Source organism: Megachile rotundata, chromosome 9 (assembly GCF_050947335.1).
Source record: "Megachile rotundata isolate GNS110a chromosome 9, iyMegRotu1, whole genome shotgun sequence".
Classification (NCBI taxonomy): domain Eukaryota; kingdom Metazoa; phylum Arthropoda; class Insecta; order Hymenoptera; family Megachilidae; genus Megachile; species Megachile rotundata.
This window is the reverse complement of record NC_134991.1, coordinates 18,191,866-18,218,587: the sequence shown is the minus strand read 5'-3', so window position 1 is coordinate 18,218,587 and position 26,722 is coordinate 18,191,866. Positions and strand designations below refer to the sequence as shown.

The 26,722-nt window shown below is 36.5% G+C and overlaps 5 protein-coding genes across 13 annotated transcripts; 1 reads left to right on the top strand and 4 right to left on the bottom strand.

Annotated features, from left to right (window-relative positions):
• Positions 1–1,502: 1,502 nt before the first annotated feature.
• Positions 1,503–3,901, bottom strand: LOC100881949 (small glutamine-rich tetratricopeptide containing protein). 6 transcript variants are annotated; one of them, XM_076535515.1, is made up of 5 exons: positions 3,556–3,901; positions 2,567–2,908; positions 2,173–2,492; positions 2,025–2,100; positions 1,503–1,953 (listed from the first exon to the last, which is right to left on the bottom strand). In XM_076535515.1, the coding sequence occupies exons 2-5, from the start codon at positions 2,881–2,883 to the stop codon at positions 1,842–1,844; spliced, it is 825 nt and encodes a 274-aa protein (XP_076391630.1). In that variant the 5' UTR covers positions 2,884–2,908; positions 3,556–3,901; the 3' UTR covers positions 1,503–1,841. The 6 variants fall into 6 exon arrangements, with proteins under 6 accessions (XP_076391630.1, XP_076391629.1, XP_012151831.1 ...); XM_076535514.1 differs by having other exon boundaries at positions 2,025–2,124; positions 2,185–2,492; positions 3,556–3,900; XM_012296441.2 differs by having other exon boundaries at positions 2,025–2,492; positions 3,556–3,900.
• Positions 3,902–4,118: 217 nt separating this feature from the next.
• On the bottom strand, positions 4,119–13,205 carry LOC100881625 (female sterile (1) M3). Its single transcript, XM_012296423.2, has 21 exons — positions 12,926–13,205; positions 12,717–12,827; positions 12,427–12,638; positions 11,777–12,267; positions 11,569–11,689; positions 11,290–11,501; positions 10,866–11,092; positions 10,365–10,660; positions 10,193–10,296; positions 9,747–9,948; positions 9,139–9,669; positions 8,849–9,043; positions 8,520–8,735; positions 7,182–8,401; positions 6,417–7,107; positions 5,983–6,200; positions 5,242–5,884; positions 4,893–5,137; positions 4,613–4,817; positions 4,456–4,535; positions 4,119–4,340 (listed from the first exon to the last, which is right to left on the bottom strand). The coding sequence occupies exons 4-21, from the start codon at positions 11,795–11,797 to the stop codon at positions 4,200–4,202; spliced, it is 5,568 nt and encodes a 1,855-aa protein (XP_012151813.1). The 5' UTR covers positions 11,798–12,267; positions 12,427–12,638; positions 12,717–12,827; positions 12,926–13,205; the 3' UTR covers positions 4,119–4,199.
• Positions 13,206–13,384: 179 nt separating this feature from the next.
• On the top strand, positions 13,385–15,724 carry Galphai (G protein alpha i subunit). 2 transcript variants are annotated; one of them, XM_003707890.3, is made up of 4 exons: positions 13,385–13,902; positions 14,458–14,642; positions 14,735–15,021; positions 15,117–15,724. In XM_003707890.3, exons 1-4 carry the CDS (start codon positions 13,782–13,784, stop codon positions 15,592–15,594), a joined length of 1,071 nt encoding a protein of 356 aa, XP_003707938.1. In that variant the 5' UTR covers positions 13,385–13,781; the 3' UTR covers positions 15,595–15,724. The 2 variants fall into 2 exon arrangements, with proteins under 2 accessions (XP_003707938.1, XP_076391625.1); XM_076535510.1 differs by lacking the exon at positions 13,385–13,902 and adding an exon at positions 14,021–14,326.
• Positions 15,725–17,444: 1,720 nt separating this feature from the next.
• Positions 17,445–22,271, bottom strand: Synj (synaptojanin). 2 transcript variants are annotated; one of them, XM_076535445.1, is made up of 7 exons: positions 21,840–22,271; positions 21,303–21,660; positions 21,069–21,233; positions 19,837–20,891; positions 19,183–19,754; positions 18,915–19,089; positions 17,445–18,827 (listed from the first exon to the last, which is right to left on the bottom strand). In XM_076535445.1, exons 1-7 carry the CDS (start codon positions 21,964–21,966, stop codon positions 17,833–17,835), a joined length of 3,447 nt encoding a protein of 1,148 aa, XP_076391560.1. In that variant the 5' UTR covers positions 21,967–22,271; the 3' UTR covers positions 17,445–17,832. The 2 variants fall into 2 exon arrangements, with proteins under 2 accessions (XP_076391560.1, XP_003707937.1); XM_003707889.3 differs by having other exon boundaries at positions 17,445–18,839; positions 21,840–22,269.
• Positions 22,272–22,440: 169 nt separating this feature from the next.
• Positions 22,441–26,244, bottom strand: ari-2 (E3 ubiquitin-protein ligase ari-2). Of its 2 annotated transcripts, XM_076535502.1 has the most exons (8): positions 25,858–26,244; positions 25,210–25,426; positions 24,904–25,059; positions 24,575–24,806; positions 24,381–24,498; positions 24,087–24,311; positions 23,799–24,011; positions 22,441–23,688 (listed from the first exon to the last, which is right to left on the bottom strand). In XM_076535502.1, exons 2-8 carry the CDS (start codon positions 25,424–25,426, stop codon positions 23,533–23,535), a joined length of 1,317 nt encoding a protein of 438 aa, XP_076391617.1. In that variant the 5' UTR covers positions 25,858–26,244; the 3' UTR covers positions 22,441–23,532. The 2 variants fall into 2 exon arrangements, with proteins under 2 accessions (XP_076391617.1, XP_076391616.1); XM_076535501.1 differs by having other exon boundaries at positions 24,904–25,426.
• Between the last annotated feature and the right edge of the window lie 478 nt (positions 26,245–26,722).

Here is a 26,722-nt window from a genome sequence, read left to right as displayed (position 1 = left end):
CGACGCACCACACTTATATTGGCAATCCTCCGCTCGCGCAATTTTCCTCAGGTTGGCACTCTTGAGTTGCTGCTTGCTGGTGCACAGCCGCCTAGATTGCCGATATTCTGTGACTCAATGTGGTTGGCAGTACTTAGGTGGCGATTACTCTCCGTTCGCCAATTACGTTGGCAGTCTTTCCTTGTCGCAATTTGCATACAGTTGGTATTTCTACAGTGAAGCCTGTTGACCGTCGTCGTTCCAGGTGCTCTCGGACTCACTGAGGTTGGCTATTCTGATTCGCGGCAATGTATCTTTCAGGTTGGCAGGTTTCGATTCCTTTACTCTTTGAGGTTGGCACCACCGAAACACCCCTTCACGCCGATGCGTCCAAAGCGCTGACCATGTAGAGTCGCCAAGGTTTCGTTCACATTGATGCCTATACACGTTCACATTAGTACCTCTACCTATTCACATTGATTCCTCTGTCACGTTCACATTGATGTCTATACCGATTCACATTTCCTTCGTTTCGTTAAAATACCGCTAAATCGATTTCTTTTCTTTTTTTTTATTCCTTTTTATTCGTTTTCTTTGTATTTCCGGGGCTTTTCGAAATTTTCTTGCCTTCTTCGAGGTCTTTTCGAATTTTCTTCGCATTTTTTGTTTTACAAGTTGGCTTTTCCGAAATGCGGCAGAGTATTTCGTAGGTTGCCAGTTTCGAAGTCGTTCGCTCTTGGAGATTGGCACTGCCGCGTTAATGCTTCATGACCATCTTGATACTATCTGCTCTATGACTATTTAGTGTTGGCACTATTGCATTCCTTTACATTTTCAAGTTGGCACTGTTACACCGCGACCCATCTAGCTCTAATGTAATCTATGACTCATTACGGTTGGCTATTCTGTATCGTGACTTTCGGGTTGGTAGTCCTCAACAAACGCTTTTTGCGGCGCCACCCATCTCTGTTCTGCCTGATCTGTGACTGACGGTAGTTGGCGATACTGAAGCGGTGCAGCTTAATACTTTGTGCCTCTCACATTTCGTGTTCAATGCTCATCGTTTCTACAGAATCGCTGCTCTGTCAGACTGAAATTTACATTTCAAGCACGGAAGACACATTCTCTCAGTCTCTGGTGTGCGTGTTAATTTTCATTTTTGAGATAAAATATATTTCTTACATAACAAGAGAAAAAAAAACAACAATATTTACAGAATGTGAATTACAAATTTAACAGCATTTCGTTTCTTCAGTGTATTTATTTATTTCATCATGAAAAGTAATGTAACAAGTTTCAATTTCAGTTATTACTATTCACAGTTATTTTGAAAATATCAAATACTTATGTATTACAAAGAAAGAATATTTTAAATAAGTGTTTATATAAAAAAGAAAGAAAAAAAGGTTGTAAGGAGAGTTGGTTTTTTTTTACTTTCTTAATTCCCCACAGCACGATATATTTTTTTTTTTTTTAGCGTATATTTTATTGTACTCGAACAATTGACGATGACATAAGCAATGTGTTTTCCATGTTTTAACATTTATTACCAAATTTTCACGTATTAAACAATGTCAACATTCTTGAGAAACAAGCTTGTTGTAATTAAATTTGAGACAATTTCTATAGTAGGTGTGTTGAATACATACATATACAGATATACAATTTATATATGCATGTATGATTATAATTCGAAGACAGTGATATTTCGAGTCAATCCCAGTCGTAATATTTGAAAAGAAAAAAAGAAATCGGTTAGCACTGTCTTACAACTATCGCATACTTTAATTACAGTTGCGTTTAAGTTGTTCCAAATATTTTTTTCTTTTTCAATTATTATTATTACTCGGTCACAGGCTTCTTTAATTCTGCTGAGGTGGATCAGGATCGTTCGGATTTCCTCCCATTTGCCGTCTTATAGATTCTATCAATTCCGGGTTGGTACTTTGCAACTGATGCGCAAACTGGTGACCGCTACGAAATCATTGAAAACGTACGTTTTTATATCGTGTTGTACACTTTCGAAAATTATAAACAACACTTACGCTTCCAAAAGGGCGTCCATGCGTACTCCTTGTTCTGCGTTCTCGCTTATGAAATTGCCCACCATGTTTTGGAGGGCTTGATCGGACAACATTTGACGTACTATATTCATAAGAGCAGGGTTACTCAAGAGCGAACTAAAATCCATACCTGGAAACACACCTCCGCCCAGTCCCAAATTGCTCATCCCCTGCTGAGCCAGTTTCTCTTCTGCTACTTGTACATTATTTTTGTAACTTTCGTTATCGGGTTCCATGTCTAGAGCTTTTTGGTAGCTTTCTTTAGCTTCTTTGTGTCTATCCAAGCTCGAGTACGCTAAACCTAATCGACCGTAAGCTTTGCTGTACAAAGGATCGATGGACAATGCCGTGTGACAATCTTTAATGGCTTGTTGATGATTGCCAATTTTACTATACGCTGCAGCACGGTTACAGTAATATACTGCGTTTCTGCCATCTAACTGAATCGCCCTGCAGAACAATATTTCGTTTATAAGTTGTATCAATATATATATATATCTAATGATGAAATACAAGACGTATACTTTGTATAGTTAGCAAGCGCTTCATGGTATTTTTCAGCTTTCATAAGCGCGTTGCCTTCGTTCTTTAGTCTTTCGGCTTCTGCTTTCGCTTCCGGAGTAGCTTCTGGAACTTGAGGTCTCGCATTCTCTACGGCCGATTTGTATACTTCGTATAGATTAAAATTTGCTGGAGTATCGGATGCTTGCAGGTTGTAGGCACTCTCTAAACATTGTATAGCTACTTCCAGGCTTTCTCGCGAATCCGCTATAATATCGCCATCCTTCAACTGTTGTGTTAAAAACTGAACAATCGCCGCGACTAGCCCTTTCACAGCCATCACCGTATTGAAACAGTCTTAATATCTGTACGAACAAAAACAATTTATAAAGTACACACGCATCGTGATCACCTACTTAATTAGCGATGCTCTTATTAATAATTTTAAATAATATGTAAAAAAAGAAAAAAAATTTTAACTATCGCGAGAAAACGATGGTATTTCACCACATTTTCCATGTTTCTAACAAAGTAAGACATTCGTTACTAATACATTAATACGTGTCATAACCTCAAAATTCAATTTTCGTTAGAACATTTTTAAACGATGAAAAAGACTAATTCCGATAATAAGGTGATAGATGTCATAATGAATAAACTTTTAATAACACTGTGAGAATTACATTGAAAGATCATAATATCCTCTATTATGCCGATTCACCGTAAATTCACATAACCAATAAAACATGCCGGACGAAAAAACTTTGTCGATAATATTTCGATCGTTTCGAACTAATGGAAATGTTTGAATACCTTCGATTATAGGAAATATCTTCGATTATACTGAATTATAAATATTAAGTAGATTACCATTCGTATATACAATTCGAGACGAACAAAACTGTTTCGTTTATACGTAATGGTACACTGACAGTCGAACTTTAAATCGTCAGGCCTGAAGGATTTCGAATCATTTCGTGCGGGAAGAGACACTTTTCGTGATTGATTATACCTTGATACTTTAACGTAGTGTCCTATTAGAATGACGGAGGAACTTCAATGTAGATATTTCAATGGCCACCACTTCGTGAAGCAGTAAAACCTTGACGGTTCTGGTATTCGCGATTATACATATGTATGGATTCGATACAACTGTGCAACTAGGTACCTTCCGAAATAATTACGACCACGAAATGTAATTACCGACGGTACTTTCTTTCCGTCGATTTTATACTCTATTATTTGTTTTCTCCTCGAATTTCTTTCGTGCAAACGAACAAATTAAACTGTAATCGTTCTATCGGAATTGCGCCAGCGCAATTCGTTCGACGCTAAGCCCGCTTCGAAATAAAATCGTTTGAAGCGGCGTATTTACGTACAATACATTGCATTTTATTCGCAAAAGTATTATTGGCCAGAAGTTGAATGCAACAAACGATATAACCATTCGCTGTCTAAATATACTCTTACGTTGCAAATATTGTTACTACGATTTACGAGGAAACATGCTGTATAAGTTTTGGATCGAGAGAAAGTCATTTCTCTTGCATACGAATAAATGATTAAGAACACGGATTGATTTATCCTTCCGCGACAAATGCGGATACAATATATTTCTTAAAGCGAACGTTCTAAACAAACAGATTTATCGAAACGTTAGCGTGGTCCTTGTTGTACGATTCTCAATATCGTACTGTTTCCACTAGTACCGACGAAAACATAACTATTTCCTAAATACTTAAATGGTGATACACTTTGCAAATCATCTATTCGATGATGAGATTTCATCTGAAATTTCTGAAAGTGAAATTTAATCTAACTTATCGATGGATATATAAATATAGGTATAATTTTGCGTATATAAAAATGTACGAAACTTTATCGGTTTTTTGTTTTTTAAATGAACCCTTACCTGAGCATACGTATATTTGTAAATGTAAAATTGATCGTTGATCGTTGTGACGATAACGAAAGAATCGCTTTCACCGTGCTCTACAAACAAGGAACGAGAAAAACAGATTCGAAAAATTACTATTATTTCAGTGGATTATCGAGATTGTCGTTCTTACCACCCGAGTAGAAAATTTCTATTCCTTCGATCGGCGAATCATGAAACAGGCTTTGGTAATTGTAAAAATTATCATATTCCGAATCATAATGGAAGATATTTACAGCGCTCGTATCGTAATCGTCCAGTAAAATGAAATGATCCTCTTCTCGACGTAGACTTTTTGCGTTACGTGTTTTACCTCCGAATGTTCGGACCGTTGTAAACTAGAATATTACATTTTTTTTTAAATTACTGTCGATATATCTTGTTTTACCTTTTAATGATCGATAAAGATTTACTTCGGATGTAAGGGTGTTTAACTTGTAAAGAAAAGATTTTTCCGACTTTCCGAAGCATCCTACGAGAAGATATACATCGTGATGATTTGTTTGAAAGATTTCGATAGCCGAGGCGCCATCGGTGTGCAATTCCTGTTGTAACGACAACGAATTCTTCTCTAAATCAATTTTATAGATTAAGGAACTTGCGCGACCTGTCGCGAATAACGTATCGTAGTCGATTGCCAATACGACAAAAGCTGCATCTAGAACCGATAAATTAACATCCAGTTTCAAAGGGAATTATACGTTTCTGATATCGATTGAAAATGATTTGTATCGGAAGCACGGTAAAATTTAGTTCGCATACTTTCGTGTGTCGCAAAAACTTTTGCATCCTTTATAAAGCCATGAATCCGTGGAGACGATTCACCCGTGTTAGCTAAAACGTCTCCTGTATCGATTAATTGAAATTTCATCCAGGAAATCGTGATAAATTCATCCTCGCTTTTGTTTCTAACGCAATCTCGATTGTTTCCTATCGTATTCGTTATCACGTTCACGCCGAATGCGTTGCGCGATTCGTGATAATTTCGTACAATTATGGTACCGTTCGTTTTACGAATACGACATCCATCGTTGGTAAGTTCAGCAACGTATTGCGTAGGACAAGAACAGTTATCGGGAAGTCCGCAAGATGATCCTGGTTCTTCTCCGAACATATTCAATTTTGTTGTTTTTTCGTAATAAACGATATCGACTTTCTTAACGTTTGGTACTTGGATTTTCAATCGATCTTCTTCTTCGATATAGGAAAAAATATTTCCCATGCTCGAAGATATTAATGCGGACTCTCGAATTTTCTCGTTTCGTGCGCTTTCATTTCGTTCGAACGTTTGCACGGTTTTCTCGACTATTTTTTCCGAATCAGCGAGAACGGTGTGCAAATATATCCCGTTTATCAGTTTTGAAACGTACACGTTTTTTGGAACGTTAACGGTTGACGTGAAAACCTGCAGGAGTACAGATACAAGAAAATTCGTCGAAGAAAAATCTACGATTTGTTATCAGAAATTCTAGTCGAACATGGAGTAAGGAAGGATTGTTTTACCAAATCTCCGATTATTTCGACGTCTTCGTCCGTTTGTATACCACTCTTGTATTCCGAAGATATATCCATGTTATTGATCAATTTTGTATTGATGTTACCCTGTACCACGACATCTTCCTCGAAAATCTTTGAGCCGGATATCAACTGCGTTTCTTGCATTCCGTTCAAGATCAGATCCGAAGGATCAATGCCGTTGATTTGCGTCACAGTCGCGTTTCCTAAGATACATATAAGTAGAAATTAGTATCTAGAATGTCTCGCGAGACCCGAGTATCGTGTTCGTTTACGCCGTTTCGCGTTGCGATCGAGTGCGTGCCGAAGAAATCGTAACCAGTTCGAGTACGTATATGTATATGTATGTATACGAGTAGTCTAAAGAACGCTCGCTGTGCCCGAACAACGAGTACGCGAATAACGTACATTTAAAGCTGTACCTGTTACTTCGATGATATCGTTGAATTGTACATCGATAAATATTTCGTGATCTTTGTCGGTAGTTATACGATTTTTCATGAATTTGTCGAAATCTACTCCGTCTAGATTTTTCAAGGATACATCCTCCGACACGATAAGATTCTTGAACGTAACTCTGGGCAACGTATCGGTTGCTAAGGTTAATCCTTCCAAAGGAACGTTATCGACATTATCGTCGACGAGAACTTCATCGATCGTTACTTCGTCTCGGAAACTGATGGGCTTCGTTATCGTCACGCTTTCATCTTTCTTCGCCACAGAGTTGTTGAATTCGATAATGCTGATATTATTAATTATAGAAATATTCGTTCCGCCGGTTACCAACAAATTATCGATAGTAACGATCTTGTTAAAAATCTTGACACTGTCTACTTGAATAATGTCATCATCGTCTTGCACGGTATGTTCTACGATATCGCGTATTTCGTCTATATCTTTAATCGTCCCTTCTACTCTTGATGCCGACGCATCGTTCTCGAAAACGACCTCTCCTAGTACGGCTTGATCGGTACTTTTGGTCATTCCATTTTCCAAGAGAAAAGTTAAAGAAGGCGAACGCTTCAATGAAGAATAAGAGATCCAAGAAACGTTTCCGTCTACTTCCAACGTATCGATGTTTGACACTGGCAAGTTCAACGGGCTATTGTATAGCTGAAACGATAAGTTTTATGATTAAAAAGATTAATTCGACGATCTGTTCGAAGTGTTAATATTTAAAACGTTACCTCGTTAACATCACGACCATTTAATGTCTTTGTTGCAACGTCTCCTTCTACGATCAAATCCTCGAACGTGATATTTCCCGTTAAAAACAAAGGTTTATCGATCCACATCGATTCAGAAGTGTTTTTCTCGTTGACGAATTTGCTTTCAACGTTTTTGGTAACGATCTTGTAGAATGAGAAATTTCCGGGCACCACTTGTTCCCGGGATTTGGAAAAAACACCGTCAAACAGATCTTTCGAGTTGTAGCCGTGCAATGATTCTAGAGTAGCGTTCCGAACAGTTAACTCGTCTACTGTTAATTTTCTTGTAAACACGATATCTCCTTTTACCATATTTCTCAGGTAAGTTATTGCCGATTGATCGTCGATTCGATCGATTTCAATGTTACCGTTCACCGTCAGATCATCGTCTATTACCAAGTCTTTTAAATCGGATATCTGTATATTCTTCGTAAATATCTTCATACTAATATCGTTGATTTTTTCAACGTTTAGATTTTCGACATGAAACTCTGGCGCCTTGAGAAATGTTGTTTTTCCATCTTTCTCAGAATTGTTTGCGCCTCGTAAGAAAGTTGCGCTATCCGTATCGTTGAAGAAGTGGAACCGTAACTCCTTTGCGTTGACTCGTTTCGCTCGAACCGTAGGAAAATTGGTCGTTCGTGAAAAATTCGATAGTTTTCCGTTCGATATATCGGTAATGAGAAAATCATTGTAAATTTCGGTAAACAATTGATTTGTATGCAACTGTTTAATGGATAATTTCTTTTGAATAGACAGCGATTCGGGAGCAACTTGGAAAATGCTATTGTTCTCTTGTTTCGTTAATACCGTGTCCTCTACGTGAACATTTTCAAAGTGTAGTTTCTTGAAAGTCTGTGGAATCGTCGTCGCGTTCGTGTACAAGAATTCATCCCCCGTGAATCCGTTTAAATACTTCGTCTGCAGACGATCGACGGTGATGTTGTTCTCGAATGCGACGCTGTTTTCGATGGTTTGATCGGTTGATTTCGTCCACAATGTTTTTGAGATGTTGTTCAATTTAAATTCTTCGTTGTTCAGAAATATTGTTGTATGTTTATCTACGTCGAGAGTCGCAATCTTCGCGTTGCCATTAACGGTAACGTTGTAGTAAATTTGATGTTGAGCTTCGGGTAATCCGAAATGTGAATCCGCTGTTAGCTTGCCCGTAACTTGTAATCTTGCGATTTTCACTTTGCCTGCAAAATAACATATTCTCGGTGATCTTTTAATACTTTGTTATGACAAAACCTATCCTGACCGATTTTCCTGGTTGCTGTAAAGTAAAAAATTTCATTGTTATTATTTGACCGATACCTTTGATTACATTCTTATTGGAAATTCGTGCCGCTTCTGAAACTGGAACACTATTTATCGAAATCGCGTGCAATTTGTTCAGCTCGAATGATTTTATAGTAAAAGAATCGAAATATTGATCGGTACTTGTAGTCATGTAATTATGAAATGGTTCTCCGTTTAACGTTTGCATCGTAACGTACTGAATTTGTAACATATCGTTGTAGATAACATCACCTGTGGAACATTTCGTTTAAAACAATTCGATTTGTTTCCATCGAATTAATAGTACTTGTTCGAGTCTAGATCGTTACTTTGGAGTTTCTTTTGATTTTTATAAAAAAGTTCACCTTTAATCTTTTGATTTTTATCGATGATAAATAACTCGCCGAAGAATTCGTCTAAATTAATATTGTTCAATGTTATCGCGTTGAAATTTTTCGTCGAGATGTTCGAATGCAAGACTACCGTGTCATTTGAAAATACAGCCTTGTCCGCTGCAATGTCTATCGCTAGTCTTGACGTGTCGTTATTTAGTACCCAATCTGTAATAATTTCGTCGAAAATACAAACAATGTCAAAATTGAAATGCCAAATTCATCGGTACATAACGTTCATCCAAGGATCACATAGAACTTACGTTGATATGGAATTCCGCAAAGCGATTTTATTTCAATGTTCTCGATAATAATGTTATTTCCACGTAACGAGGATTCCTCGGTTTCATTCGAATCGATGATGTCGTTCGAATGCGTATCGAAGTCGTTGAAAAAATCCACATTCATCGCATCGATTCTCAACGATTCGATAAACGCATCACCATCGACAACGATGTTTTTATCGGATAAATTTCTGTTATTCAACGTTGGAAGAGTTTTCGATCTCGTTAAAATATCGTTGACATCGTGAGTAAGATTTTTTATATTTTCTTCAAGTTCACTAGGCACGATTACGTTTTCCGTGACGGAGACGTCGATGTTCCCTATAGTCCCTGAATCTAGAATCAATGTTGGTAACATCAGCGGCTGTGTTATCGCTAAGTCTTTATCGACCGGTAATAAGGAGGGCCACAACGATTGATAATTGTCTACGATCGGTTTTCTTTCTTGCAATATTTCGATCAGCTTTGCCAGATGCTTCGATAACATATCGTACTCCTTTGTCGAATAATCTGAAAACGAGTGCGTAAGTAATGGTGATGATGGAATAATTTTGAAATCATGTTCGCTTTCGATAGGATAATTGAACCTCCAGGAATTTCATCCACGCGTAACTTCCATGATTGGATAACGTAAATGTCATTTTTGTTAACGATGACCACCAACATAGTTATCGTGGATTTTTCGATTTCAATTTGTACGTCGATAACTCTATTTGCATGCGATAGCTTTATGGAAGTCACCAAGTTCGGATGCGATGCATTTTCAAATTTGTACAATCGTAAAGTGTTCTGAAATGGAATATATATGCGAATTTTAATTCTAATTTTATAATGTTTTAACGCTAATTATTGGGCCTGTGCTTCGCACAAGTTATAGGAGGTTTCAAAAATAATACTTCGAAATATCAAAAGTCTGAAATAACGTAATTTCGAAATGTGGAAACTATAGATTTACAATCGCGATCTTTAGGTTGGTACCCTAATATTTTACAGAGTTCTTACTTTCGGAATCGCGTAAAACTTTTGAACTTACATTACAACCGACTAAGAAAAATGTCTCGTCTTCGATGTTCGCATCGTGGAATAAATCGCATTCTTTGATTTCTGGAATTTGCACCCAGTTCAACAATTCATGCCCTAAAAACAGACTTACATAGTCATCGTATATGAACAGTAACGAGAATGAAAAATAACTGAAAACGAACCGTCCCACCAAAACAAGTTACTCGGACTACGTTCGTTGGTAAGAAAAATGAAATTGAAATCAGCATGATTATAATGATATATCGCAACAGGATTTAATGTATCGAGAAATTGTATTCTATCGAGGCTGTCTTCTTTAAATTCGTACACCATGGATCCAATATTGGGCATATTTTTATCGTTCTGCGCGAAAACTATGATCGTCGATTGCTTGTGCCTGAACGTTGTAACTGATATTGCAGCGGTAGTCATTATTTCTGCCACTACGTCCATGTACGTTCCTCTCCAATGATATATTCTGTACAGAAGGTATCTTTGTTATTTATGAATTTTATTAATCAACAGGTCGACGCGTTCCGAGGTTTCTCTAAGGCTTTGGAACGTTTTAATTTTATAAATTATAAAATGTTCGAATTGTCGATGTTTGTGTCGTAAAAGTGCTTTACTTCGTAATAAGTGTTTAATAATACAGAAATTTATGCGGTCATCGTGCTCGAACTTACAAGGAAGGCACAGTAAATTTGCCAGAATTATCAGCTACTACTAGATAGAGACGATTCGCACGAACGAAAAAGCTGGCGTCCATGGGATATCCTTTGTGCTGAATCGATTGTCGGTGTCTTAATTGAAAATTATCCGTTCCCGCTTCTGCTTCCGTTCCCGTGTACAAACTACACGATCCAGTTGTGCGACAAATTAAAAGATATAACACGTTCTTCCAAACGATGCTCTATAACGTGTTAATTGAAATTGTAAAAGCGAACCGGTTCAGAAATTATTTAATACTTTGCAGTTTAACGGTGAAATTAAAGATTAATATATATGGTTATTTTTAATGTAGTAGTTAACGCCAATTGAGAAACTAATAATTCATCGAATAAATTTAAACTGCAAATTATTAACGAACGAAAATACTGTTATTTATACTTTGACGAATTTTGTAGAGCTATCGGTACCAGCTAACATTATTTGCTGCGAGAACGTTCGATTCGACGGAGGTGTGTCGAAAAGCAACGTTAGCACACGATTTCCTTCGATCAGGAGGATCCTGTTGAATGCGTTTACCGTGAATAGCTGTTCTTTATCGAAATTCTGCTGCCATAATTTATCCCAGCTCACGTTGTACACTTTTCTTTCGACTACGATAATAACGTTACAGAGTTTTTCTTTCTACTTTGAATTCGATGATTTACTTTTTTCTTTTACCTGGTTGTTCATCGCGAAAACAAAGTTTAGCTATTTCGGTTTTTGTCTTCTTCAATTGTTCGTCCAAAAAATCGTCCGTCGAAACTTGCGTCAAGACAAATGAGACATAACCGAAGAGAAGCTGAGGTAACAAAGAAGCAAAATAACTTTATGCCTTTTTTCTTATTATCGAAGATGTATTGTATCTTTTAATAGAATTTAAACTCACTAGAATTTGCAACGACACCATGTTTCCGTAATGATCTCGGACTGATTCGTCCGTTCGCTAATGAAAGTTTCTCTATGAGAACTGTGATCGACTTACGACGGCAATTACGGGACGTTGATTATACGTGTATACAAACATACGTATAAACGTCAACAAATAACGAGCATAATTAAGATTCGAATCGATCGAAATCGAAAATCAAACGATACGAATATTTGTCGTACACGTTGTAAAATTATGTACATGGAATGTATTGTACGATATTCCTTTCGACGTTCCCAACGAATTATAATCTTTTATTTTTTAATGGATTACTATATCGCTGCGAAATAGTGTAACAATGTTAATAAAATTATTTTCAACATATTTTATTACCAAAACGTGTTAATAATCATGTTTCTTTAAATTCCGATGACGCGACTGGTGTTGAATGGAGGTAGTACATGCATATCCGATAGTACCTATGGTGTACACTTCCTTTCCTATACATCCTAAGAGCAGAAAGTGAACGTTACTTCGTTTCGTTTTGAAAAGAATGATTAATGGGTACATATTGACCGTGATCCTAGTTATAAATTAATTTTAATTTATAAAGGAAACATTACGGAGGTATTTCAATTTACTGTTATTATTGGAATTTATAAATATACCTATTTCGATGGGTTAGACGATTGGATGAAATTGGATCAGGATCTGGGTACAATTCCGAATTCTGCTAGAATTTGCCAGACATCGTTTATCGGTAAAAGTTTAATTCTTCGTCTTATCTTTCTTTAACTTCTCCGATAGATCACGAGCAGTTTCTATTATGCTTGTATTGCATTATTTTAGCATCGTTAGTGTTATTTTAGTATCGTGTTATCTACGAAATGATATTATGTATGCTTCTGTTACAAGACATTATACAGAATATAAGAAAATATTTGTTTGAAATAAATACATCGATTAACCGATATTAAACGATAAATTTGTTGTACGTGTAGATGTATAATTTATATGCTGGAAGTGTCCGAATGGAATCGACACTCGATAATCCGAATTTCAGGATAGGCTGGAAAGTGGAATTATTTCGGATAAGATGTCGCGATAACCTTACCGATATAATAAGATAATACGAATTCCGAGATTCGACTCGATCTTTCGACATACTTATACAGCTTGATTTCCGATTTCCGGAAATTAAAGGCAATCCTACTTTTATCGGGTTCATTCGAAACTCAAAATACCGAAATTACAACTAGCTGCGATTCGTAATTTGATTCGATGTAATCGAGATATCCCTCGATCTCGTTCGAACTATTCCGCCCCGTTTCGACGTGATCTCGAATGTTCGGGATCCTGCATATCCCTCTAATTTATATACGTAAAATAACAATGACTCGGGGTCTGTAGGCCCCAAAATGGAATGGCATATGGTCATCGATCGAAACAGACTACGAGATCACCCTCCTATTTTCGGGCCGATCTTTGTATGCACATTTCGCGCATCAGATGGCGCAAGGATTCCGGAGGAATGCATTCAACGTTGCGTTTTCATTGGTCGAAAAGGATTGGCGATCTCCGCGCCGATTGGTCCGTAATCGCGATCGTGACATCTCCACGAATCCTGGTTGAGTTGTGCACGCCGAGAAGGAGCGGATACAGCTCGAAAGCGGAGCGGTCGTGCCGGTATCAAGGGCCTGTGCAGTTTTGGTCCATTGTCATCGTTTTTGACGTGAAGCAGCGAGCAAACTCGTCAAATAGATCACGTGCATGCGAATATCGTACGATAATACGTATGTATTATCGATAGGGGAACTACACAAAAGCCAGTGTACGCGGGTGTGTGTGTTCATCGGTGTGTCTATGCGAGAGCAACCGCGTGCGGGCGGTTCCCACACGTCCGTGCAACAAGTGTCATACACGGCAGCGCGGTGAATAAACGACTGTTTCGAAGAGGCTCTATATAGACGCTGTGCATGGTGTTCGTTGTTTTGACAGAGGATAGAGAGGATCACCGGCGAGGATGGGCTGCGCGGTGAGCACCACCGGCGAGAAAGAAGCTGCGGAGAGGTCTAAGAAGATCGACAAGGATCTTAGAGCCGATGGCGAGCGAGCCGCCAGTGAGGTCAAGCTCCTCTTGCTCGGTAATTTCTTCTCGTTTTCTTTTCGTTGACATGCTTTCTCCCGAGAGAATCGTTTCATTGTTATTTCGCTGTTTCTTTGTTTGTAATATTGTTCGCGAGGTTTTCGTTTCTCCGGTATCTTCGTTTGTCGGAAAAGTGGATCACCGTATTCAGCAAGCTTGACTATCGAAGAAACGTGTTTTCCTTTTTTCCGTATTCTTCTTTTCCTCATTTTACCGTTGTACATTTATTTTGAACGATCTCCCCCGCGTGGAATAATTAATTATTTGGATTCGCGCAATCGCGGAAACGTACCGCGGGCAATTTTCCGAAAACTTGAATCATCGTTTGGAGTGAATCATTAGATACGACGTATTGAATGATCGCTCGATCATCTGTAGTTGTACATAACTTTATCGTCTCAATCAACCTTTAATTTTCAAATGTAACTGACATATTGGGTTCGCTAAACTTTCAATTATCGAGATGCGAATCATTCGTTTCGTACTTTAAAGGTTAACTAGAATAGGGAATAAAGAACGAGTATTTTAATTATAATAACGTTTACATTTTAAGGAGCGGGAGAATCTGGGAAATCTACGATAGTGAAACAAATGAAAATTATACACGAAACTGGCTACAGCAAAGAGGAATGTGAACAATATAAACCTGTAGTATATAGCAACACGATACAAAGCCTTATGGCAATAATCAGAGCCATGGGACAACTTAGAATCGATTTTGCAGACCCTAACAAAGCGGTAAATACGTTAGCTTTAGAATAAAAGTGTTTTATATTGTATTATGTGGTACTATGTTTGATACGTGTTAATAAATCATAATTATGTTGTAGGATATAGCACGCCAATTCTTTACCCTAGCTTCTGCGGCAGAGGAGGGTGAGCTAACTGGGGAACTGGTGCTATTAATGAAACGATTGTGGCAGGACGCGGGAGTACAGCTTTGTTTCACGCGTAGTAGGGAATACCAACTGAATGACTCGGCAGCATACTATCTTAACGCTTTAGATCGCATAGCGCAACCTAATTACATTCCTACCCAACAAGATGTTCTAAGAACGCGCGTAAAAACAACGGGAATTGTAGAAACACATTTCTCTTTTAAAGGTTTACACTTTAAGTAAGTTATTTTTGAAATACGTTTAATAATTTTTATTTTCTGCATTACATTATTTTGTATTAAACGACGTTTTATTTTTTTTTTCCGTAAATCAGAATGTTTGATGTTGGTGGTCAACGATCGGAAAGAAAAAAATGGATACACTGTTTCGAAGGTGTTACCGCTATTATTTTCTGCGTCGCGCTAAGTGGCTATGATTTGGTTCTAGCGGAAGACGAAGAAATGAATAGGATGATCGAATCGATGAAACTATTCGATTCCATTTGCAATAGCAAATGGTTCGTTGAAACGTCGATTATTTTATTTTTAAACAAAAAAGATCTTTTCGAAGAGAAGATCACCAGGAGCCCCTTAACTATTTGTTTCCCAGAATATAAAGGTGCCAACACTTACGAAGAATGTGCTTCTTATATTCAAATGAAATTCGAAAATTTGAATAAAAGAAAAGATCAGAAACAAATTTATACACATTTCACATGTGCCACTGACACCTCTAATATACAGTTTGTTTTTGATGCTGTAACCGATGTTATTATCAAGAACAACTTGAGTAATTGTGGTTTACTAAGTTAAACGTTTCGATATTCTATTGAATCAAAAGCGCTAGATCGATAATCTAAGGTTTATAAACCGGTATGTAAATGCACAAAGGATATACATGATGAGACTGAACAAACTTTTTTTTTTTTTTTTTTTTTTTAAACAGATATATTCTGTATATCAACGTGTATACCATTCAATCGATGTTTTCACTTTGGCATTTTATTGATCATTACAATATTTTGGTTTAGTATTATGTAATTATTTGTTAGGACCTGTGGTTTTCTCTACACAAAACTTTGAAACGTCTCATTGCAATAGGCTAATTTTTAACTTATTAGATTGTTTCAGATAACAGTCGATATTCAAACAGAACATTGCAAAATTACCAAACTCTAATATTTATATATATGTGTGTGTATATATATATATATATATACATATATATACATATATATTATTTTTGACGATAAAAGCAGATACTATTTACAAATGAAAAAAATCTAGTTTCTGCTAATTGTGTAGTATATTAACCGGAAACTAGTTAGCTGTTAATTTAGTGATATATTTTTGTATATAATTTATTCACGGAATGAACAATGTTTATATTAAATGGAAATACATTTCCAGAATAGTGCTCCAAGTCACTTATTTTTCTCATAATTGTCGTATTACGATGACAAACACAGCTCTCTCTCTGTGTTCACGAGCAGATATTTATACAAATTATTATATTTGATAAAAATTTTTGCACAATCTTTTTATACGTATTAATAGATAATGTTTAAAGAGCTGATTCATTGCTCTAGCTGCCAAACAAATGACAATGCTAGAATTAGTTACAAATTTAGAAATCAATTTCGTTATATTACTGAAATAAATAACAAATTTTTGTAAGAGCAAATATCTTTTTTAAATGCTGTGCTTCGTGTTGTTGTGAAATATACAGAGGTAGTTCAACGAATTAAAGCGAAACAAATATACTGTATATTTCGTACAATCAGGAAATTGTTTAAAACACTATTTCTTACTAAATATCACGACTATTTACATTCTACTGTTTAATTCAGTGCACGATTCAGTTACAAAAATTCTCCAATTTATATTCAGCTTTTTAAAATGAAAAATTTTGCATCTATTAAAACCGAATTTCTCTTTTTGTGAAATTTTATCTTTAAGAAAGAAACATTTCCGAAATAAAAACGCTCACGTATCAAGTACTTATTCTGAATCTTGAAAAATAATTAAAAATGTTTCTTTCGTTGTGTAAACGCAGAATCTCGTTTTACTTGAATGTATCTCACATCGATGTTTTATATGTTATATGTATATGTACAATAATACAATACATGAAGCTACAAAATAAATAGAGTAATCTTTTATCCTATCTGACAACGTTTAAAATGGAAGTTTACCGATTAATTTCTTTATATTGTTGTAACAAAAACTTTAATTTGTTATCGCTTGTAATATCGTTATTAACTCAAGGAAACATTGATTGGTCAACGATTGCCGTTATATATTTTGTACATACAATATGTATACGTGTACGTGTATATAGGTATACTTATATGGAAAATATTTTACAAGAATACTGCTTTTGAGACTAACATTTTTCTTAGCGTTATAACAGCAAGTTTAAATTACTTTCTTTCAACTCTCAAAATTCGTGTCAACCGTTATTCACACTGTTCAAAGATTTAACAAGAAAACGCGCGTAACCGATAAACAATCTCAATGTTAATCGCAAATAAATTACTATATCGTAAAAACAGTGATTCGTGTGTCATGAAATATGGGGTACAACAATATTATTAATGTTTTCTATATATATATATATATTGGAAACGCTGTAACTTTTTTCAAGAACTTTTCGTACGATATTTTCAACAACATAGATTTAATTAACATAATTATTATTTCGTTCGTTTCAACAATCATCGAGAAACCTTTACGCTATATCCGTCAGTAAACTTCGCTTATTTCCTACGATATCGGTACAATGAAATCTTTGAGGTATTTAACAAACTTGGTTACATACGATATAGGATAGTGCATGACAGGAAGCATATGCGTTCTTTTAGTGCACGGGAACGGAGTTTGACTAATCACAGAATAGATTTGAAGTTTACGATAAGCTCACAGCTGTACACAACGTTACGTGGAAGCAATCTATATATTTTACGATTTAATTCCTATTGATATTTATAAATAATTAACTACACAGTAACGTCTAATGATTTCGCTCGCATTGGAATGAGAAACCACGATTTATTGTGGATTTCTAGCTGGAATCGGTGGTCCGCCTGTTCTTGCTGGAATGGGTGGTGGAGCGTTAGGTGCAGGTAAACTAGGCGGAGGGTGTTGAGGTGGTGGAGGAGCTTGTCTCTGCGGTAATGGAGGAGGTTTAGAACTGGGTGGTCTGTTGGATGATTCTTGTAAAGGATCTGCTGTGCGAGGTAACGGCGGTGGTGGACGGTTTGGTATAGGGTAATTGGGTGATCCGTCCAATATTTCCTCGTAAATTGCAGATTCCGGAGATAACCTTTCACTTTGTTCAGGCTCCGATGTTTCTCTAGGTAACGGCGCTGAGAATTGATTAGGCAATACACTAAACACACCAGCTCGTGGCCCTTGTTTTCGATCCTGCAACGGGCTTCTGGGTGGTTGGGATGGTCGACCTGGAGGTGCAGGTCTTGGCGGTGGAGTTACACCATTTGGACTTCCTCTACTGGGCGAAGGTCGTTCCGTTATCTCTAATTGATCCAATCTTTGCATAGGGCTTCTAACAGGAGAACTCGAAGTAAACTGTGCAACAGTGGTGTTGCTACAAAGTTCTATTTCTTTTTCAATTAATTGCACCCAGTTTGGAGACTTCAATGATAATTTCAAAGTTTGACCGCACACTTGGGTCATTCCTTTTCTTGCCGCCGATAGAGCGCACTGTCCGTCTCTGAACGTAACCCAAATTGTTTCGCCGACAAACCTGACGAGAATTACCTCGCCGATATGAGAGAAATCTTGTAACAGAGCCATCATAAAGTTTTCGTCAAATACGCTATCCATGTCGTCCGATTCTTCTACTGCTTTTACCACTATCGTACCATCCGGTGGACCTAAATCTTGAATTACTTCTTTGAATACTTGTTCGCGTTTCTCGGGTTCAACGCAGTGGACATCTACGTCGATAATTGCAATAACCGGTCGGTGATCGCTTTGTTTCAATTCTGCTCTACCGTAATGAATTAATTTTCCTGGATTCCAATCTGTTGGCGAATCTAAACCGATTACGTGTGATTTAAAATGTAAAATGTAATAAAGACAATCAAGGAATAAAAATTGTTTTTACTAACCGATATCAGGTACTTGTTTTCTACGTTTCCATAATACTCTGTCTGTCCATGCAGGTTGACGACATTTTTCGCTGGTATCGTAATCGTCGGAAAACATGTCGTATTTATACGTTGGAGGAAAAGTGATAGAACCTTCTAGGAAATTTTTAAAAACATTTCCTTGATCTTGTTGAACCTACATTTTAAAATATATCGAAGCAATACGTAAATTTATTATTTACTTAGTTCGCGTAAGACATTTATTTTCCAACGTTTAAGATTTATTTACCTTTAATTGATCATATTGTAATATATGATCAAGTTCGTTTCTCTTGATCATATCTTTCATTTCGTCCTTGTCCATATCGACTCTGTAATTAAAATCTCCGCACCAAAATACGTAATCATGGGTATTCAATGTTCTTCCCATAGGAAATGTAATTTTTCGCGTAATTTCAGCATAATCGGCATTACGTTCGTTAACTTGAGACTGTCCAGCAGCAAAGTGCGCACAAACGAAGCAAAAAGATGTGGAGTACAATACGCATCTGATAGCTGCAGCTCCTTTGTTACCCGTTGCACCACCTAATCCAGTTTTAACACAGTCTACAGCTACGTCCCTTAAATAAGGTGCATGCACAGGCCGTATGAATAAATAAAGGCAAACACCGACTAACTGTTGATACGTGATTAATACATATTCGGTATCTCGGGACAGTACTTTTTGTAATTGTTCTGCCCACGCTTTCGCGTTATCGGTACTAGCAGCCATTATGTTACTAGCATTTAAATCAACAATTTCTTCGAACCCTATTGCAAATATATCTACAGGAACATTGTCGTATTCGACCGATACTAGGGCTGTAAAAGAAAATACCAATCGATTAAGGATCATGTTAGAAATGTATCGTTTGAAACGAGGATACGCTTAAACAGTACGTACACGATGATTTTCTTGGAGCATCCAGTAACCAATCGGAAAGGGGTACATCTTTGTATACCGTACTCCGAAAATGCTTTCCTCCGTTAACGTTATAAGTACCCACGCTTACTCGAAGATTCATCGTAGTTACGTACTCGTTATATCTTTTACACATTTCTCTTAAAACACTTGGCGGAGCGTGTAACATATTGGAAGGCAAAAGTAATCGGGCTCTATCCGCTAATTCTGTGTTCAAAGTTGATCCGAGTAACAAAATATCAATAGCTTCCTGTTTACTGGAGTCTAGCAAGTTATTTTGTATCGTTCTAGCTGCAGATCTTGCACCGTCCATTAATTTTGAGCTCCCTTGAATTGCTCCGGTACCAGCATATATTTTACTTACTTCGTTACCGTTATTGATCCACATCTGTCTAAATACTTCTTCGAATCTTGAAACCATCTGTTGCTTCTCCAGCAATTTCAACAAACCTAGTTGCTTACCAAGTATTTCTAAAGCGAAAAACGTCTGTACACAATTAGTTCTGTCTAAGCAATCTAGACAATTTGTTCTAATAGTGCCATTTTGTTCAAGAATAACGGTATTACCAACAGCATAAAACAATGAAAACGATTCTAAATATTTCTCTACTTTTGCCTTCAATTTCGACAGATTTTTCATGTTTCCACCCCGACATTCTTGATGATAGTCGAACAAAATGTGAGGCACATCGTTATGCTCCGACATATTATGATGAGTTTGGAATAACTGACTTAGCATCGCTTCTCCTTCCTTACTACCGATCAGACTAGAACCAAGTAGATTGACAATCACTTGTTGCCCGTATCTCTGTTTTATCATGTTTAAATGTCTATCGAACGCTGGCGCTGAAGCTTCGAAGCCGCGAGAAATTTTAACTTTATGAGAACCGACTTGGATGCCAGGTTGTTCCCAGAATAAAGGGACTGATCCTCTGGTTTGTACGTAAGAAGTTATTTCGTTATCTAAATATATAACTTGTTCCGTTTCTACAAAGTTTGCTACGTGACCATCGTCGTTAGTTCCTCTGACGTTAAACCTGAATAAGGAAGAAACGATTAAAATGAAAGTGCTGGTCTGTTTCATAAACGATTAATACATCGTAGTATCGCGTTACCATAAGAATGATAAGATTTGATAAGAATAATATGTAATACTGAACAAGTTAGTAGAAATTATTAATGTAGATATTGAGTTTTAAGTAAATCAAAAGTACCTGGTGCCTGCACGTTCGCAGCTTAGTCTGGACATAAGAACAGCTCGTGCCTGTCTATGACCAACGTAGACAGTTCGAATTTCCACGCTACCACACATCGCTTTAAGTAACCAGTGAGACGTATCGACTCCGTATCTTAATAAATGTATGTGTAACATTCGATTCCTGTTTACATAATAAAATTATTGTCGTATCTCTATGAACGTAAAAAATTATCGTGTACATGCCACTGACCAGAAAAATCTGTTATCGGTCGTCGTGGATTTACATCGCCTCTGTGCACTGAGAGTAATGTCGAGAGGTTCTTGAAAGCCAGCGGACCAAGAGAAATAAAATGTACCAGAGTTAAGAACTTTTCTAACTTCTGACACACGATCCTCGTGACCTTGCGTATAATGAAGCGGTACAAAATGTGTTTGCGTAATTCTAAATACTTCTGATTCTCCTATTTTACCAACGGAGAAACATCCAGTGACAAGAACCAGGTATAGTAAAGTATTTTCACCTGCGTTTAATTGCAAAACACCTAAGCATCCGTATGCGTCTAATAATTTTGTATATTTTCCCTTCAAAGTATCAGTTTCTTCGGCAGCTGTAAAGAATTAGAAAAAGATACTTTTTAAACGATTACATACTAAAAAGACGGTCGAACGTTAAGCGAGACACGTTTGATGAATACCGGTTGGTATCCTTTAAAGGAGCAAAAAATGAAGAATTAAAGAGATAGAAGATTCAACGGTACATTATTATTAATAACGATAAATTGCTTACAGAGAACAGCGACCGCTTGTGCCTCAAAGAGAACGGTTTCCTTTCGATTTCGTTGTTCTAATATAAGAGAATGAGGAGTAGGCGGTTTTAACTTTTCGTAAACGCGAAACCCTTTGCCCATCGCCATTGTTGCGCTAATGTCTTTGAAGGTTTTGGAGATAAAGGTACGTTTTGATAAAATATGACAGGCCCGTCTGTCATACGGAGCAGCACGATTACTCCACTTTCCGAATGTTTTCTCTCTGCTGACTGAACTTCGTTGGTCAACACCGACGATAATATACTTTTCTCTATCAGTTAACGGAAGGGAGTAGCGCTCTTCTCGCTAATTCATCGATACTTCGATATTTTCGCGATATATACATCGCGATTCCACGAAGCCTGCCGTCTGCTTGTTTAACCGTAACAATCAATCGAACGCGCCATTTTGAAATTTTCAAAAATCGTACGTACGACGATTTCGCGCCATTAGCACCCGTGAAAAATGAATCGTTCGAAGTAAAGAACCGAGGAGGATATTTTGGGAGTTTCGAAGTTTGGACATTTTTCAACTTTGGAAATTAATATATCGAACAATGTTAGCTCAGAAGAATTCATACGGTTGTTGCGATAAAATTTATTTCTTCCGGTGACATAATAATTGTTACATTTCTTTCGCATAATGATCGTTAGTTTTAAACAGGACTTATTTAAACGATCATCCTTTCGCAGAGAAATTATCTAATCTAATGTATCGTGTATAAATAGTTGAAAAAAATGTAGGTTCAGTTACGGCTAGGTTTCTGTGAATGTCTTTGATCGTTGCATGCACTTTACACCTAATTATAGAAAATGTCACATTCTTTTATATTACCACAATATTTACACGAAGGAAGGTGCCATTTATTGACACTTAATTATTTCATTAGGCTACCCGATCTTTCGTCTTTTTCTTTAGTCGGTCGTTGATACTAAAATATTTTTTTTTTTTTTTTTTTTAACAGTAGTAATAATTAGGAAAAACAAAATTGTATGAACTTTACATTCAAAGTCGTTTGATGATATTTCCTGCGGAATTTGCGATAAGTATCAATAAAAATAGTTTCTAAACATAAATTTTATAGAAAGCATTATAATTATATAATATTTATGGAAACATTCTTAGACTAGGAAATTAATATACATACATTCTATATCAAATTTTAACAATCAGTCAATACAATTAATACTTTCCTATTCTTTTCTCCTTAACGGTACTCTTTCGCCTAATAATGTACCTACGTAATTCTTCGTTTATGTAATGTTACATAAACAATTCAATGGATCGAAGCTCATTTAAAGCATTGGAAATGTAGAGGTTTTGAGTTTCTTCTATCTAAACGTTACTTCTTGTAGAAATAGAAAAAAAATTGTTACTTGATAAAATTCACAATTCGAAAATAATTTCATTCAGATGAATTGCCTGAAATTATTTCGTACTCTGGAATTAATCGTAACTAAACGTTTCAACCTGTTATCTTTCCTTTTTCTACGTCTCTAAAACACCGTCAACTGAAAGCATTCTAACGCATATGTACCATTACAGAAAGTATTACACCTCTTGAAATATATAGATATTCATTTGAAAAACTAAACTATAGCTGCTTCGTAAGTTTTACCTGACCGTAAAAGAGATTGCAACGATTGTATAACAGAACTTTTATTTATTCAGCGATTATACCTCGAGGAAATCCTTTAGCAAGGTAACACGACGCTTTTCAGCAATGTCCATTTGATTCTCCAAATCTCCACGATCCGTTGTTTCTGCATGTTCTATTTTCCAAGAAAGATTTTCTATTTCGGCTTCCAGCTGAGCTTGTTGATATTCGAACTTGAAAATAAAAATGCATTAAATACATGCTTGTAGCATTGTACTAAATGCTGAGGACACCGTCAAACATGATTCAACATTGATACCAAAGTTTTTAATCGAAATATTACCAGTTCTTTACGAGGTCCAGGTTCCATGTAATACGCGTAAGGATACGTGTATTGTAAAGTGTAACGACAGCGCGCTAAAAGTGACGCGGCTGCGAATAAGTGCTGCCAATCGATCCAGGTTCCACTGGAATTCATTACTTTTTTGTTTATTCGCATCTTTATGGCTTCGAGCGTTTGTTCTTCCAATTTTAACGATTTACTGTGATTTTCCCACTGGTGAAAGTTAATCATAATATATTTAGATTTCATACGCGTATACAAGATAATCGTTAAACGGAGAAACTTTACCCTTTCATAATAATGAAGATACTTTTTAAGAGCTTCTCGCGCTTGTGCTAAAACACTCTCATGAGCGATGTTAGGATTTTCTTTGTAACGCGAACATTCGTAATATTCACTTCCGTGTGTTCTCCAATCCCCAAGGCATATCCAACAAAAATCATATTTGCAATTGTAACATTGCATATGATTGCAACCACCATTTTTTTCTATGCAAATATGACATTTTGGACACTGTAAATTAACATTTGTTTATTGTCCAGATTTTAACACGGAGAAGAATAAAATTCTAGTAAAACTAACATCTTTGGTGTGAGCACTGATATAATTAGCTGTCTCTGAATCGTCCGCGCATTTTATCAGCCATTTTTTAATCGTATTACAATCGGTAGGTGCATGGTAATCTGTACCGCAACGGAAACTGAAATGATTATAATATTTAATTAAGATACAGATTAAAGTACTGTAGGTATGATTAGAATGCGAAAAACACGCACCAAAATATACTTTTACACGATGAACACATAACTCTTTTTGCCCGTTGTTCTTTCGAATGCATAACCATTTGACAATTGGGACCTGGACAGAACCTTAGTTGCGGATGAGATTTCACATAATCGCAAAAAGCAAACTGTTGATACCTTTCCCTCATGTTAGGCTTAGTAAGTAAAGATAAAACAAAATCTTCTGGAGCTAGGACGTTACAATCCTGCGCCATGCAGCTTATTCCTAGCGGAGGAAAGTTCAAATTAAAATATTTTATAGTCGTTAATAAAGTATAGATCGTATTTATTCTATCGTATGTTTTATGCATTAACAACTTTACCTGTAGAAATACCTTGAGTTATTTGTACTTCGAAATGCATGCACCAACAGTCTTTGCAGAAAGAATGTCCACACGTTAACGTAGAAAATTTATCAGCAGGATAAATCGTAACGCAAACTGAACACAATCCACCTCTTTGACTCTTTAACCCTGGCACTGAATCCAACAGAGGTAACGATTTTATTTTCGAATTAATTAATAAACTGGAAGCATTGGTACGGTATTTTGCGACGATATCTTGTAATGCCCAATTGTGCGCGTGTAATAAAACTTTGGCTAAGGATGGTGTTATGCGAAGACTATTACTTAACACTTCTACATCTTCGTTCAAAAGTCTTTCCACTTCTTCGATTCTTAAACAATCGTATACCGCATATTCTGGATCTCTTCTGCTATGATCAAAATCTATGTCGTTATCACCTTCGCCGTCCCATGGTTGAACATTATAATAATCTTCATAACCTGGATCTCCGCAGTCTGAGTCGGAGTAATCCATTTCGGTGTCATATTCTTCACCTGACATCTACAGCAAAGATACTAATTACATAGTATAACCTCTTAATCCTTGCTATCGATTTATAAACGACATATAAACGTGCATACGAGCACGTTTTAAATAAGCGGTCACGAAAATACAGTGAAATTAAATTTATTAACTTGACCATAATTATGGTAGTTATAAATAAAACTATTAATAACCAAGTACAATCAAGAAATTTTAAGTAACAATTTCAGTTAATGCAAGTCGAATAATTTCTAAGTAAGTGTGTTTGTTTATAAAAAATAAATATCTGCTTGAAAATATACAAAAAGATAACGACACATCCATTGTATTTGATGGTTTGCACTGAAAATATCTTTTTATGACATTTGGTAAACATTTCCTTGAAATTTTAAACACTGTGTCAAAGTACAATGTTTGTCCGATTTATATACATAGTAACAACAACCCACCTTTACGTTCTTATTTATCAAGAAAGATGCATTGATGTATCTGTTTTTTAGCGTAAATGTAAAAGTTATTTAAAGGGATTCGTCGCAGTCGTTTATACCAGCAGTCGCACTGGCGCATGAGTTATGTGTATACTCGTGTGTAACATTGGCTCACTATGGTTAAGGGGAAACGAAGAGGAAGGAACCTCCCACCATTTGTCTTTGGTTGCTAAATACGTAATGCATATGCAGTATATTCTGTGTTTGCTTAGACAGGCACATGAAAAGCTATAGTCGTCGCACAATCCTTGTTAAAATATATAGTAAAATCAGAAAATTCTTCGGAAGTGTGCTTTTCAACTTTGGGCACGGCCGTATACATATACAAGTCGCGAAACTTCCGTGATGAGGATGACCCTTTACAGCGATTCGAGCGCAAATATAATTTCCCTAGGGAAAATGTCGTCCTAACTATATTTAGTTTAGGTAGTTCTGCAATTGGCTGCTAGATGATGCTAACGGTATTATTCTCGGAGTGCGCTGCTAAAACGAATTAGGCATAGTGCGCGAACGTTATCGGTGTTCATAAGGACTTGTTTTTGTTGGCTGCCATTTTTACAGGGAATTCAAACTTGCTTTCGAATATACTTGTAAAATCTATTACGAAATGGAAGCACTACGATTGTTTCATATACAATTCAGAATAATAATTGGTTGGCAACGTTTCATAGATAAGAAAAGAGCGATAGCGCTGTATAATCTGCGAATGATTTACAAAACTTTTGTGCTTTACGAGGGGATCTCTCTGTCAGAAAAGTTTCCGAACTATTTACTATATTATATGTATATACGTATACCGATACGATCGTGTCACCGACTAACCATG